Below are 14,754 nucleotides of genomic sequence, written 5' to 3'. Positions count from 1 at the left end.
ATCCCTCCAATAGAGTTCCAGACACTTGTAGAATCTATGCCAAGGTGCATTGAAGCGGTTCTGGCTGGTGGTGGCCAAATGCCCTATTAAGACACTTTATGATGGTGCTTCCTTTATTTTGGAAGTTACCTGTATATTTCAGCATATGTAGCATAAGCACTGGGTACATAGAAAGATATACTCTTCTATTTGAGATAGGAGATGACGCAGGCCTATGTTCTCTTGATCCTGTAATGCATTAAGTGTAAATAATGTGCTTTCAGTCCCCCTGAGGTATTCGAAAGATGCAAGACAGGATTTACTTAGTTAATGGTCCTGGAGAAAGGTCACATCCTGTAACAACCTGAGTTGAAAGTCACACAACTCCTCTCAGTCAGTCAAACCGGCAGGACAAGACAAGACAAGACAAGAAAAATACAAAAATGATTCAACATGTTTTTAATCTCCTGTGTGTGATACATGATGAACCCTAACTAAGTAGTTATACTACTATCACTAAGGGGTGTGTGTGTGTAGGGTGAGACTGTTGTTCTTGCATAACAAAGCCCCATAAGCTCCTTCCATGACTAATGTACAGCCTAACTAGGCTTAGATAGTCTTTTATTTGACATTTTAGTCATTTAGCAGACGCTCTTATCCAGAGCGACTTACAGTTAGTGAGTGCATACATTTTCATACTGGCCCCCAGTGGGAAACAAACCCACAACCCTGGCGTTGCAAGCGCCATGCTCTACCAACTGAGCTACAGGGGACCTTTATATATGGATAACAAAACTGAACACACCTGTCAGCAGGGGCGGTGTGTTCATTAGGGCGATATGGGCGACGCACTGCCAAACGGGAAAAGGAAGGGATTTTTTTTCTAATCAATTATATCACGGCAACAGTAGTTATCAGTTTTCTAATCTAGACGTCTGATCTGCCACTAAATGTCCAATCAGGCTAAAGTCGTGCTTCAAATGGCCCCGCCCCTTTTTGGGGCGATTTCAGTCAGGTTGAAAATCGCCCAGGGGTCTCTCATAGACTACCATTTAAATCTTTTTTTTTTTCAAATATCAGAGCTTTCAATACAATCTCTATGGGTTCCGGGAGGGCTTGCACTTACGCGCTTTCGTCATACGTAACATAAGTAACCATGAACATAACTAAGAAAAGAGCGGGTAGCAGCGTCAATCAATTCACGTACAACTGTCAAGATGGCTAGCTTTGCGAGGCAAAGATGAAACTGAGGGCTCCACCAACCCTGGTATTTTTCTTGGACTTGTCAACTTTGTGGCACAATTAGATGAGGTGTTTGATGACCATCTTAAAAATGCTAAAGTTTTCAAGGGCACATCAAAGACCATTCAAAACGAGCTACTGGAGTGTATGCTAGCGGTCATGAGGGAACATATTGTGGAGGAGGTGAAGTCGGCGAACTTCATAGCTATCCAAGCTGACGAGACCACGGACGTTTCTACACAGACACAGCTGGTGCTTGTGCTGAGGTACATAGATAGCAACCACAAAGTGCAGGAGCGCTTTTTGAGTTCCTTCCCATCTCGGAATCAACCTCAGTCTCAATCGCCAGTGTGCTTTTGGAGAGACTGAACGGTCTTTTGCCGGCGACGAGAAAGTCAAACTCATTGCGCAAGCTTACGATGGAGCCAGTGTGATGAGGGGAGAGAAGGCTGGTGTGCAGCAAAAGGTGCGTGAGCATTTCAAGAATGCCCATTACGTGCATTGCTATGCGCATCAGCTGAATTTGATCATGCAGCAAGCTAGAACAGTTTCAGTACAAGTAATGTAGCCTCTCTCTCTCTTTGTGTCAGCTTCCTGCCTCCTGTTTGTCTCCGGGCCTCTAGAGGTCATCTGTGTTCCCCTCTGCCTTAGTTCTTCCTCGTGTGTCCTTATTAGCTTGATCCAGGTCACCTGTGCCTTGTTTCACCTAGAGTATTTTAGCTGTGTTTTTTCCCCTGTTCCTCACTTGGTTTTTGAGTCCTGGCTATGTGTCTCCTGCTTTGTCCCACCGTGTCTTTCCAAGTAAGCTTTTCTAAGTTATCTTTAGTTTGTTTTTCTCCCCTCGTGGAGTTATTTTGTTTTGCCTCCTGTTTTGTTACTCTACCTCTGTTAATATACCTCTTTCTGAGAATAACTTTTGTTGGACTATTTTTGAAGTGCAAAGAACCTTTTTTGTTACATTAAATCTACTTACCTGGAGTATTGCCTTGGGTGTTTCATTTGGGTCCAACTATACCTCCTCTGTGGCTAAGGGGTAGAACCCCCAGCTCCCCACATCTGAGACCGGAGTTCTAGCCCAGCTTGTGACAGAAAAACCAAGTCAATCATGGACCCAGAAACACTCAGTTCCCAGGACCTGTTGGCGGTGATCACTCGACATGAGGCATCTTTCCAGCGCCAGGAAGCCGTTCTCAGCCGACAAGAAGAGCTGATGGCTAGTCATTCTCAACTCCTGGCCGAAATGATGAGTTCCCTCCACCAGCTCTTTGAACGCCTCCCTGGTCCTCTCCCTTCCTCCAGGTCACCCCCAGTGACGACAGGCCTTCTCCAGTGGCGGAGCCCCGACTACCACCTCCCAAGCCCTTTTCTGGGGATCCAAGCTCTTGCCAGGGTTTCCTCACCCAATGCTCCCTCACCTTCGAGCTCCAACCCTCAAGTTTTCCCACAGACCGTTCCAAGATTGCCTACATCATTACCCTTCTTTCAGACAAGGCGCTCGCCTGGGCCTCTGCGGTGTGGCAGTCCCAGGAGGCCTGTTGTGACTCCTACGCTGCATTTGTAGAAGAGTTCAAGCGGGTGTTCGATCATCCTGTCAGTGGGCGGGAGGCTTCCAAGCGCCTACTGTCTCTCCGTCAGGGTCCCCAAAGCACGGCAGATTTTGCCATTGAATTCCGGACCATAGCAGCAAGGAGCGGATGGAATGATGAAGCGCTGAGGGTCTGTTTTCAGGGAGGGTTATCTGAGCCCCTTCAAGATGAGTTAGCCACCCGAGAACCAGCTGGAGATCTCGAGTCCCTCATAGCCTTGGCCATCCGCCTGGACAATCGTCTAAGAGAGCGGAGAACGGCTCGCCGCCAGGTGTCTCAGTCCCAGGTTCCTCTGAGCAGCTCTGTTTCTCCTGTTTGGACTCCGTCATTCAGAGCTTCCCCGGCTCCTGAACTGCTCCAGGATTCCCCGGAGAGCATGCAGTTAGGCCGTTCCAGGCTTTCTCCCAACGAAAGGAAACGTCGCATGAGGGAGCGTCGGTGCCTCTACTGCGGGGTTGCCGGCCACTTCCGCTCCACTTGCCCCGAGCTTTCGGGAAACGCCTGTCCCCGCCCAGCTACAGGAGGGTTGTGATGGGGAAAATTAGAGCTCCTCCTACTAACGCTGTCCTAGCTATTCCAGCCACTCTGTCCTGGGAGGGCCACCAGCATCGGGTCCAGGCTATGATCGATTCCGGTGCCGCAGGTGATTTCATGGATGTAACCTTGGCGAAGGAACTCAAGATCCCTACCCAATTACTTCCTCAACCCCAGGCAGTTACAGCCTTAGATGGCAGACCTCTGGAACCAGGAAAGGTTACTGAGGCGACTCAGTCCCTGCGACTTACTATCTCTCAACACCAGCAGGAGGAGACCTTCTATCTCATTGACTCTCCCGAGTATCCTATTATCCTGGGTCACCCTTGGCTATGCAGACATAATCCACAGATCGACTGGCCTACTGGCACCATTCTAAACTGGGGTTCCACTTGCCAACTCACCTGCATGCTTCAGAGTCCCTCAGCCCCTAGTACCCAGTTTCAAGAGTCTGTTGACGTCTCCCGAGTCCCCAGTGTTTACCATCGGTTCAAGGCAGTGTTCAGCAAGGCCCTGGCTACTTCCTTACCGCCTCATCGCACGTATGACTGTGCCATTGATCTACTCCTGGTTGCTGCCCTCCTAGAGGTCGGATCTTTTCCTTATCCTCCCCCGAGCAAGCAGCTATGGACACCTACATTAAGGAGTCCTTGGCAGCCGGCCTCATCTGTGCCTCTACTTCCCCGGCTGGGGCGGGCTTCTTTTTTGTTGAAAAGAAAGACGGGGGTCTTAGGCCTTGTGTTGATTACCGGGGACTCAACAAGATCACGGTTCGGAATCGATACCCCCTTCCTCTCATGGCCACTGCTTTTGAGCTGCTTCAAGGGGCTTCCATTTTTACTAAACTGGATCTCCGCAATGCTTACCATCTCGTGCGGATCCGGCAAGGGGACGAATGGAAGACGGCGTTCAACACGCCCACGGGGCACTATGAATATCGGGTGATGCCGTTCGGGCTCACCAATGCCCCCGCAGTATTCCAAGCCCTGATTAATGATGTTCTCCGGGATATGCTTAATCTGTTCGTCTTCGTGTACCTGGACGATATCCTCATCTTCTCGAGGTCACTGAAGGAGCATGAGGGGCATGTTAGCAGGGTTCTCCAGAGGCTCCTTGACAATCACCTCTACGTTAAACCTGAGAAGTGTGAGTTTCATGTTTCTCAGACTCAGTTTCTCGGGTTTATTGTCACTCCCGGCCACCTAGAGATGGATCCCAAGAAGGTCAAAGCGGTCCACAGCTGGCCCACACCTGCCACGGTCAAGGAGGTTCAACGGTTCATTGGCTTCTCTAACTTCTATCGGAAGTTCATTAAGAATTTCAGCTCTGTGGTAGCCCCTTTGACGACGCTTACCAAGGGAGGAGGGACCAAGATTCACTGGGGTCCGGAAGCAGCAGGGGCCTTCGAGGATCTCAAGCGCCGCTTCACTTCTGCTCCGATTCTGGTGATCCCTGACCCAGAAAGACCTTTCGTGGTGGAGGTGGACGCCTCAGAGGTGGGGGTGGGAGCCGTCCTGTCACAGAGGGGTGAGGATGGGAGATTACACCCTTGTGCCTTCATGTCTCGCCGCCTGTCTGAGGCCGAGCGCAACTACCACGTGGGGGATCGAGAGTTGCTTGCGGTTAAGCTGGCCTTGGAAGAGTGGCGCCATTGGCTTGAGGGGGCTCAGCATCCTTTCCAGGTTCTCACAGACCACAAGAACCTGGAATATCTCCAACAGGCTAAGCGGATGAACCCTCGGCAAGCACGATGGTCCCTTTTCTTTAATCGATTCCAGTTACTCCTGTCTTACCGACCTGGCACCAAGAACGTCAAGCCGGATGCCCTGTCTCGAGCCTATTCTCCCGAGGTACAAGAGATGCCCTTGGCATCGATTATTCCGAGGTCTAGGATCGTCGCACCTCTTCAGTGGGAACTTGAAAGAGGGATACGAGAGGCCCTTGTCCATGAGCCCGATCCAGGCGGTGGTCCTGCCGGTCGCCTGTACGTTCCTCTCTCTGTTCGGGCCCGCGTCTTGCAGTGGGGTCATGAGTCGCCCTTGACATGCCATCCAGGCAGTGCTCGCACACTGGAATTCCTCCGACGGCGGTTTTGGTGGCCGTCCATCAAGAAGGACGTGCAGGTCTATGTTGAGGCCTGCCCTGTGTGCAACCAGGGAAAGTCGACACGCCAGCGACCCCAGGGACTGCTCCATCCCTTACCTGTTCCTCGAAGGCCATGGTCACACCTTTCTCTGGACTTTGTTACGGGACTTCCTCCATCCCAGGGCAACACCGTCATCCTAGTGGTGGTAGACCGGTTCTCTAAGGCTGCCCGGTTTATTCCCCTGCCCAAGCTGCCCTCGGCTAAGGAGACTGCTGAGCTCCTCATGAACCATGTCTTCCGGATATTTGGTATTCCCCTGGACGTGGTCTCCGACCGAGGTCCCCAATTCTCGTCCCGGTTTTGGGGGGCCTTCTGCAGGCTTATTGGGGCCACAGCCAGCCTATCGTCGGGGTTCCATCCAGAGTCTAATGGCCAAACGGAACGGATTAATCAGGATCTGGAGACCATCCTGCGGTGTATGGCGGCCAGTAATCCCACGTCTTGGGCCACCTATATCATTTGGGCTGAATATGCCCACAACACCCTGCAGTCCTCAGCCACCGGATTGTCCCCCTTCGAATGCCAGTTCGGTTACACCCCTCCATTATTTCCAGAGGAAGAGGCGCAAGTTGGTGTTCCCTCGGCCCAGCGCTTTGTCCAACGCTGTAGGCGGACCTGGAAGAAGGCCAGGCGTACCCTCCTTCGGACCTCCCAGAGATACCAAAGTCAGGCTAATCGCCGCCGCCGGACGGCCCCTAGTTTCCGAGCTGGTCAGAGAGTTTGGTTGGCCACTAAGAACCTGCCCCTCCGGGTCGAATCCAAGAAGCTTTCCCAGAAATACATCGGCCCTTTCCGCATAGCAAGAAAGGTTAACCCTGTTTCGTATCGTTTGGTTCTCCCTCGCTCCCTTAGAATTAACCCCACTTTCCATGTTTCACTACTTAAACCTGTCTTGTCTTCTCCTTTTGCCCCCCCACGCAGACCCCCGCCACCTCCCAGGATCATTGACGGCCAGCCAGCCTACACAGTCCGCCGGATACTGGACTCCCGGAGGGTCCAGAACTCTCTGCAGTATCTGGTGGACTGGGAGGGCTACGGGCCAGAGGAGCGCTCCTGGGTTCCAGCCAAGGACATCCTGGACCCAGGTTTGATCCGAGAGTTTCGCACCCTGAGGCCAGGGTGTTCTGGAAGGAACGTCAGGAGTCGTTCCTAGAGGAGGGGGTCCTGTCAGCTTCCTGCCTCCTGTTTGTCTCCGGGCCTCTAGAGGTCATCTGTGTTCCCCCTCTGCCTTAGTTCTTCCTCGTGTGTCCTTATTAGCTTGATCCAGGTCACCTGTGCCTTGTTTCACCTAGAGTATTTTAGCTGTGTTTTTCCCCTGTTCCTCACTTGGTTTTTGAGTCCTGGCTATGTGTCTCCTGCTTTGTCCCACCGTGTCTTTCCAAGTAAGCTTTTCTAAGTTATCTTTAGTTTGTTTTTCTCCCTCGTGGAGTTATTTTGTTTTGCCTCCTGTTTTGTTACTCTACCTCTGTTAATATACCTCTTTCTGAGAAGAACTTTTGTTGGACTATTTTTGAAGTGCAAAGAACCTTTTTTGTTACATTAAATCTACTTACCTGGAGTATTGCCTTGGGTGTTTCATTTGGGTCCAACTATACCTCCTCTGTGGCTAAGGGGTAGAACCCCCAGCTCCCCACATCTGAGACCGGAGTTCTAGCCCAGCTTGTGACACTTTGTCCCTCCCTGTCTGTCTCTTTAACACACACACGCCCAAATCAGTTCACAGTTGATGTTGTTTAAAATAGTTATTTTTCTTTTTTTTTAAAGTAAAAAAAATTATAATAATCTGTTCATGTTCATTTTTACAAATCTATACAATTGGCCAGAATATGGTTTTCATATTTACAAATCTATACAATTGGCCAGAATATGGTTGTTCATTTTTACAAAGCCATACAGATAGCTGTGTTTACCTTTTCTAGAAATTATTTTCAAATTCTGTTTTCAGGCAAAATGTCTATCACTGTTCATTTTCACAAATCTATACAAGAGGGCAGAATATGGAAGTCTATAAAAATTTCTTATTACCAATAACTTGCATCAATGTTTTCAGTAGCCTCTATCAAAAGCTCCTGCTTGCTTGTTGTGAATTATGCTCAGGTGCACATATTTCCAATTCAACCATGAGGCCTTTTTGAAGCAAGTAATGTGTATATCAGTATTGACTTATATGCTGCCCCTGTCTTCATGTTGTTGCTGGACATATCTTTTTTTAAATGTGTGTAGGTCACCTAAATCATCAGAAAAATTGCCCCCCCTGAGAATTTTTTCAGGAGCCGCCACTGCCTGTCAGCCTGCCATCTAGTAAGTGCACAATGAGTTAAGTGAGGGGAAGGGTACCTTTTGAAGTGCCCCTCCAGTTCCTCCAACCATGGCCCCAGGTAAGGGAGGGTCTGTTCTGTGCTAGGGGTGGAGCTGGCAGGCATGGGGCCCACCTCCACCCTGCCTTGTAGGCCCCCCGGACAGGACAGACAGTGGGTCAGAGAACAGTGCCTCTGCATCTCCACGCTGTAATCCCTGTGCATCATGCCTCACATCCCCAGGCAGCGCTGTCCGGTTGTGCCAGCTTCCAGCACAACTATCTGGGGGAGTGAGAAGACACAGTAAACGTGACCAACTGTAGTTCCATTCCAACTGTAGTCAATACATAGTAATTCACTTTATGTTTGTAAAATTCACCACCCAATCCACTCCCACCCGCTTGCTAAATTACTATATATTATTATTATTATTATGTGAGTAATCTTACGCAGCAGTTCACGGCTGCGGCAACTTCTCTCCACGTGTGTGCGGGCAGGCCCAGTTTGATCACCCGTACAGACAGTAATCTGGCCTTGGGGCTTTTGGTGCAGCGTGGACGTCTGTGGTAGGGTTTAGCGTAGCCACACAACACTGCCTCCTGCCTGGCTGAGTGGGGGAGGGAGAGCCAGCGCTGCCTTTCTGATGGGATGGGACAGCTTACTGACCAGAGATTCCTTGAGGAAAAGCACAATACGGTCATTTTGTTGATATTTTATCCAATGCGACATACAGTTCACACATATATTCAATTGTATGTGGATTTGATAACTAATTCTACTAGCATTCCATGTATTGACTTCCTAAGTAGCGCAAAGGTGACTTCTGATCAGGACTAAAATCAAAACACTCAGTTCTGAATCACAGTCTGCAACGACTACAGTATCTCTGGTGCTTGGACTTGTCCGTACATACCCCTCCATGGCCATGGGGGAAGGGGACCCTCTTGAACACGCTGTGGCTGCGGGTGACCCCGGGCTGCAGGAAGCTGTAGACCATGTCCACCCCTCCCAGGGCTATGAGCAGGCTCTCCCTCTGCTCCAGGCCCCGCTGACGCTCCAGCTCATCATCCTCCACGATCAGCCCTGGCCGACTCGAGTCCCATACCACAACCTGGCACTGTGGGACGAAGGAAAAGGTAAATACACATCATTCATTAACCGCTAACACTAACTAATGCTAATCCTAACTACTGCTATTACTGATGCTAACTCAAAGGGAGTTGCTTCATCCTACCCCAGGACCCACCTCATGTTTGTCAACTGTTCTGTGGCTGCTGCCTCTCTCACCCGGCGACTCCCACTGCCGGCCTAAACCCTCGCCGAAGCACCACCATTTCCCCGGCAAACGCATGCGCCCGCCCAGCTCCTCCTTCATCTGCATCTCCCTCAACATCTTCCTGACAGACAGACGGACGGACAGACAGACTACAAATAGTCTAGGTGTCTTCTTTCTGCTTATTAAAGAAGTTGGCTACAGCAGATGCATATGGAACAAATCAGGCTAAAGAACAAAACTTCACACAAAGAATAGAGGGATGGTGCATCGGGAGAGAGTCACTATGCTAATATATGTCTTTATTTTCTTTATTGTCTTCGTCCACTACAAGGATACCAGTCCAATGCCTACATTTGTCTCATTCCTCTCTCTACATTGGTGTGTCCCTTTACTCAGAGGCCTACCTGGCACACTCCTTCCTGGCTTTGGAGCCCAAGGTCTCCTGGCAGAGTGGCCCAGACTGCTGGAGGAACTTGTCATACTTGTTGGAGTCGTCTCTGGGGTAGATTCTGAAGAAGCCACCACAGTGCTCCTGCTCATACCTCTCAAGCTCAGCCATCCATGATGCCTGGCTGTTGAGCAACTGCTTCCTCCTGTGGGATTAATGATACTTACAACAGTTCAACCAGGCTTTGGTTAGGACATAGTTTAATGGTCTGGTCCCAGTTGAATACATAATACAAGGCTGCCCCCTTTTGGTGAAAACACATACCAAAGATCAAATAAATTATATTATGCAGTATTCTAATCTGAGATCCAAAAACTCAACTTGTTCCACAAATCTTCAATTTTCAATCATTTACACACAAGTCTGTGTCACACTTACACATTAGGATTCAGAATGTTAATCAAAAACATCACTTCAGTCATACTGGTTGAATGAGGCGGTGAACTAACCGTGCCTTGGGGCAGGGCTGGTGCTTCTGCAGGAGGCGTTCCTTGGTCATGCGTTTGTCCTCCTCCAGAATCCTCCTGTGATCGATGGCCCCCAGGTTTAGCAAGGTCAGAGCGTCGGTCAGCAGTGCCTCTTTCACCTCCCAGTCCAGCTGGGAGTCTGTGGCGAAGCTGGGGGAGTGGTTCACCTGCAGGGGGTGGAGTGTGTGGGGTCAGCATAGAGTAGAATAAGCAGGATTGGCTCAATTCTTAGCTGAGTCAGGAGCCAGGGCTTGAGCTTGGCATCTAGCAGGATGTCAAAGCCCAGGATCTCAAAGCAGGATCTGGGCCCCAGCTGGCTAGGGAAGCCTATGAGGTAGTTCTGCCTCAGGGTCGGCTGGGCAGCAATCAGAGTCTTAATGACCACGTCCTCCATACCATACTGCTGTCGTAATCGTGCTGGTCTAGCCACGACCGGAAGGTTGACAGCTTCCTGGGTCAAAAGAGTTTGGGACAGCAGACACTTTCAAGGGATATTTCACTTAATAAACTGAAAGTTCAAACAGGTGAAATATCACTTCAACTCAGTGGTGCCCAGCCCTTGTCCTCGAGGGTCACAGTGTCTGATGGTTTTCCACCTTGCCTTTAAAAAGCAGAGACTGACTCAGTCCTGGGTAAACAGGTGTGTGAAAGCTCTAACCAGTCAATAACACTAATACACCAAATTACGAAGACAGAAAAAACTGTGGCCTTCGAGGACTGGAGTTGCGTTTTCCTCCTTTAACTAGAGCACATAGGACGGCACAGCTAACCTTACTTTGTGAGATCAGATTACCTTTTACTGCCTGTCTCTATATCACGGTCAAAGTTGTTGTGCTTGTTGACGGCATAGTTGGTGAGATGCATGTAGACGTCATCCTTGAAACAAGAATTTGCAGGAAAAACCAGGAAGAGTTTGATCGCTTCCTATATCTTATGGGTATTTCTTTATGCATGTTGTTGGTGGTGGGTGATAGTGCTATTACCAGGTTGTTTGTGTGAGGATGCATGTACTTGGTGGTGGCAAAGCGCATGAGTCCCTTGTTGTACAAGAAGATCCTCAGTGGGTCACATGATGTCACCAGCACATACAGGCGGAGGTCAAACTTAACTTCAAGACGAAGGGCTGTAATAGACACCAACCACAAAACACAGTCAACAGACATCAACACCCGACTGAAAGGATAAAAAAATTGTCACTTTTAAAAATTACAGCATCAGTTATATGAAGAGTATAGCTTATATACAAAAACAAATGTGACAGAGTTTCAAATACACCAGTTGACTAATACACACTTCCATGTAGCACTGAAAAGGACATAACCCTCAATGATTTGACATACAGTATATTCCTATTTCCTACACATCAACCACCTTCACTGCATATACAGTAATCGAATCACACTCCACTGACTGCCCAATCAGCAGCGCAGTTCATATGGATGAGCAGGTAGCCATGTCTTGCATGTCTTGGCATGGTTATCTTGGAGATGTAGTTCTGGCAAATTATGTTCTCCTCAGGGTTGATATCCCGGGGATGACGGGTGATGTAGATCCCTTTGCCCTGGCAACCATTGTCAGGTTTGCAGATAAACGTCTTGTGCTTCCACACCCGACAGTAACCTTGGAATTCAATGTAGCTGCAAGGGATGTTGGGTGGTTTCACATTATTATATTATTACAGCCATTTGGTATATACAATGTTGTTGGAAAACCCTTCACAATTTTGGTACAAAATAAAAATGTGTAGGCCTTTTGTGTTTTACATAGGCCTAAATAAAAAATGTCCCATAGTCTGCTCTTACTCTTCAGGGAGGCACCAGGTTTTGGGGAAGATGTTGTACTCTTTAAGGAAGAGTCGGAGCATCCGGTTCATGTTCCTGGCCAGTAGATCCTTCCTGTAGATCTCATTCATCCCTGGGAAGTGGTTAATTTTCTACACACCAAAAAAATATGTTCATGTCATGTGTACAGTAAGATGGGCTCTACGTGGGAGTGTTCCCATGACAAAGTTCCATGCATATCAATAATATTGGGTGATACATTTTTTTGTACATTTACATTTTAGTCATTTAGCAGACGCTCTTATCCAGAGCGACTTACAGTTAGTGAATTTTTTTTTTTTTTTTTTATACTGGCCCCCCGTGGGAATCGAACCCACAACCCTGGCGTTGTACTGTTGTATATTTAATATTTGACACCTATACCTAATAAAATACCAATTGAATTATGTTAATACTCATGAGACATCTGACTACTATCAGAGACTCGGACAGGTTAGCCAGGAGTGCGTATAGGCATATAGCTCACACCTGATAACTCTTCATGTCCATGATGCAGTCCATGGATACAGAGAAGTCTGTCCAGTATATGGCCCAGTCCTCTGTCTCCCCCACCTCTCTCAGACCCACCGCCAGGGCAGCTCGTCTCACTGACCACACACACAGCAATACGACAGGCATGATATTCCATTCACCAATTATAACATTGCATACACTTGACAGTGGAAGAATGGTTCTGATAGAATAGAACACAGTAGACTAGAGTTAACTAGACTAGGATAGAATGTTAATAAAAATTTAACTAATCATTGTTAATTATATTTTAGAAAGAATAAAAACAACATTTTAATTAAACAAATATTGTAAAATAAAAAAAATGTTTGCGTTTTTAGGATGACAAATTCTTACCACACTCATACTTGCAGTTTATGAGGTGAATTACAGGTGGTCTGAAAAGGGAAACAACCCGGTAAAGTGGCAAAGTGGCATTGGTGAATATTGAACCTTTTAGTGGCATTGGTGAATATTGAACCTTTTAGAGTAATTAGTAGATAGACAAAAACAAACACCCCAGAGCCGCGAAATAGTGCGGAAATACCTTGACCTCCTTTTCTTTTTTGATTCGGACGAGTGACACTCATCGCCCTCTAGCGCACTGCTTGATGTCTGCATCATCACTGGCGTTGAGTTTGCATCCATTTGGACTGGACTTTTTCGCACCGTCAATCTCTGAATATTGATTTAGCATTATATTGCCACTCAAAAAAGTAGGCTATATCCTGACTCTCCCTATACTATTTTGCGGGTAGTGACTCTCATTTTGGTTTCTTGTTCTCCCTCTTACCTGTGCCTACCTAAATAAACCCAATATAGAAATGACATTCAATAGTCGTTTCATTTTTACGTGCAGAAAAGTCTGCCTGTGTGTTGACCGGACCACTGTGAAACAGACCCCTGCGGGAAAAGTCAACAGAACAATCGTTACCTTGGAGACATGCACCTGTTCGTTCTTTTGTTACATTTCTTCGATTTTTAACAACCAAAAATGCAGGCGACGCAGTCGCATACTGTAGCTACTATAGGCCTTTATGCAGAGGTGGGACAAAGTCATTGTTATGCAAGTCACAAGTAAGTCTCAAGTCTTTGCCCTCGAGTCCCGAGTCAAGTCGAGTCAAAGATGAGGCAAGTCCCAAGTCGAGTCAAAAGTCAAAGCCATCAAGTCTCAAGTCGAGTCCAAAGTCCTACATTTTAGTTTCGAGTCATTTCAAGTCCTCTTAGCAAGCCTTTGCAAGTCATTACAAGTCCTCGTAGCAAGTCTTCTCGAGTCATAAGGCGCAAGTCCAAGTCAAGTCACGAGTCATTGATGTTAAAGTCCAAGTCGAGTTGCAAGTCTTTGTACATTTTGTCGAGTCGAGTCTGAAGTCATCAAATTCATGACTCGAGTCTGACTCGAGTCCAAGTCACATGACTCGAGTCCACACCTCTGCCTTTATGTAGAAAAAAAGAGACCAGCACAGACAGATACTTTTTTCTAAGAGAAGAGAAAGATATAGAAGTAGCAAGGAGGACTTCAGAAGACCAGGGGAGTCTCAAGTTGGATTTAATTTACCTTCATTGCAGCCCATTTGTGTAGGCTTTCACAAGTTGAACGTAAAATATCTTAACAGCCTGGTTAAGAGGAAAATAGTCTATACAAACCTTAAGAAATTAAAGGCTGACATTGTGTTCTTACAAGAAACATCTTACAGCCAGGGAACATAATAAATTAAAGACGGAATGGGTAGGACAAGTTTTTACGCCCTCTTTTAATTCCAAAACAAGAGGAACTGCAATTTTGATAAGTAGACATATCCCCTTTTGTATCAGCAACACCATATCTGATCCCTCAGGCAGGTTTGTTTTGGTGCTGGGGCATATTTGTTCGGAGTCTTGGACCCTATTGAATATTTATGCTCCTAACTTCGATGAACAAATGTTTATTCATAATGTATTCCTTCACATTGCTCAAGCACCACCAGGATGGCTACTGGCTGGAGGAGATTTAAATGTTTGTTTAGATAGTTCGTGATAGTCCTCAGATAAACCCTCCCCTCTTACCAAAGCCGCCAAGCTCGACATGTAATTCATGAAGGATCTCAATTTACTAGATGTTTGGAGACCGATGCAACCCCAGGATAGGGACTCTTCTTTTTATTCACACCCACACAACACACACGCATAGATAACGTTTTGCTATCAACCCAACTGTTTCATAGAAAGTAAGATACCGATTATCTCCCCAGATTGCTTAGTGACCATTCTCCTCTGGTATTATCAATCTCCATCCCTACCAAGGGAAATGGAGCATATAGATGGAGACTAAATTCTACTCTCCTAAAGCAACCTGAATTGTGTGCATTCATTAAAAGAGCAGATCAATATTTTGACTTTGACAAACAAACCCTCTGCTCCTGACAGTTTCATTCTTTGGGACGCATTGAAAGCTAATGTTGTTTATAAA

At 47.4% G+C, this 14,754-nt stretch overlaps 1 protein-coding gene across 1 annotated transcript; it reads right to left on the bottom strand.

Annotated features, from left to right (window-relative positions):
* Positions 1-8,015: 8,015 nt before the first annotated feature.
* LOC121531223 (tubulin polyglutamylase ttll6-like) lies at positions 8,016-12,332 on the bottom strand. The gene is given in 13 exon segments (XM_041836476.1): positions 8,016-8,066; positions 8,698-8,901; positions 9,019-9,181; positions 9,465-9,653; positions 9,958-10,149; positions 10,218-10,365; positions 10,368-10,426; positions 10,769-10,851; positions 10,959-11,083; positions 11,344-11,351; positions 11,448-11,612; positions 11,778-11,908; positions 12,285-12,332. Coding segments are annotated over 13 exon segments (1,551 nt in total). The 5' UTR covers positions 12,318-12,332.
* Between the last annotated feature and the right edge of the window lie 2,422 nt (positions 12,333-14,754).

This window comes from Coregonus clupeaformis, chromosome 19, assembly GCF_020615455.1.
Source record: "Coregonus clupeaformis isolate EN_2021a chromosome 19, ASM2061545v1, whole genome shotgun sequence".
NCBI lineage: Eukaryota > Metazoa > Chordata > Actinopteri > Salmoniformes > Salmonidae > Coregonus > Coregonus clupeaformis.
This window is presented reverse-complemented; position numbering and strand designations above follow the sequence as displayed.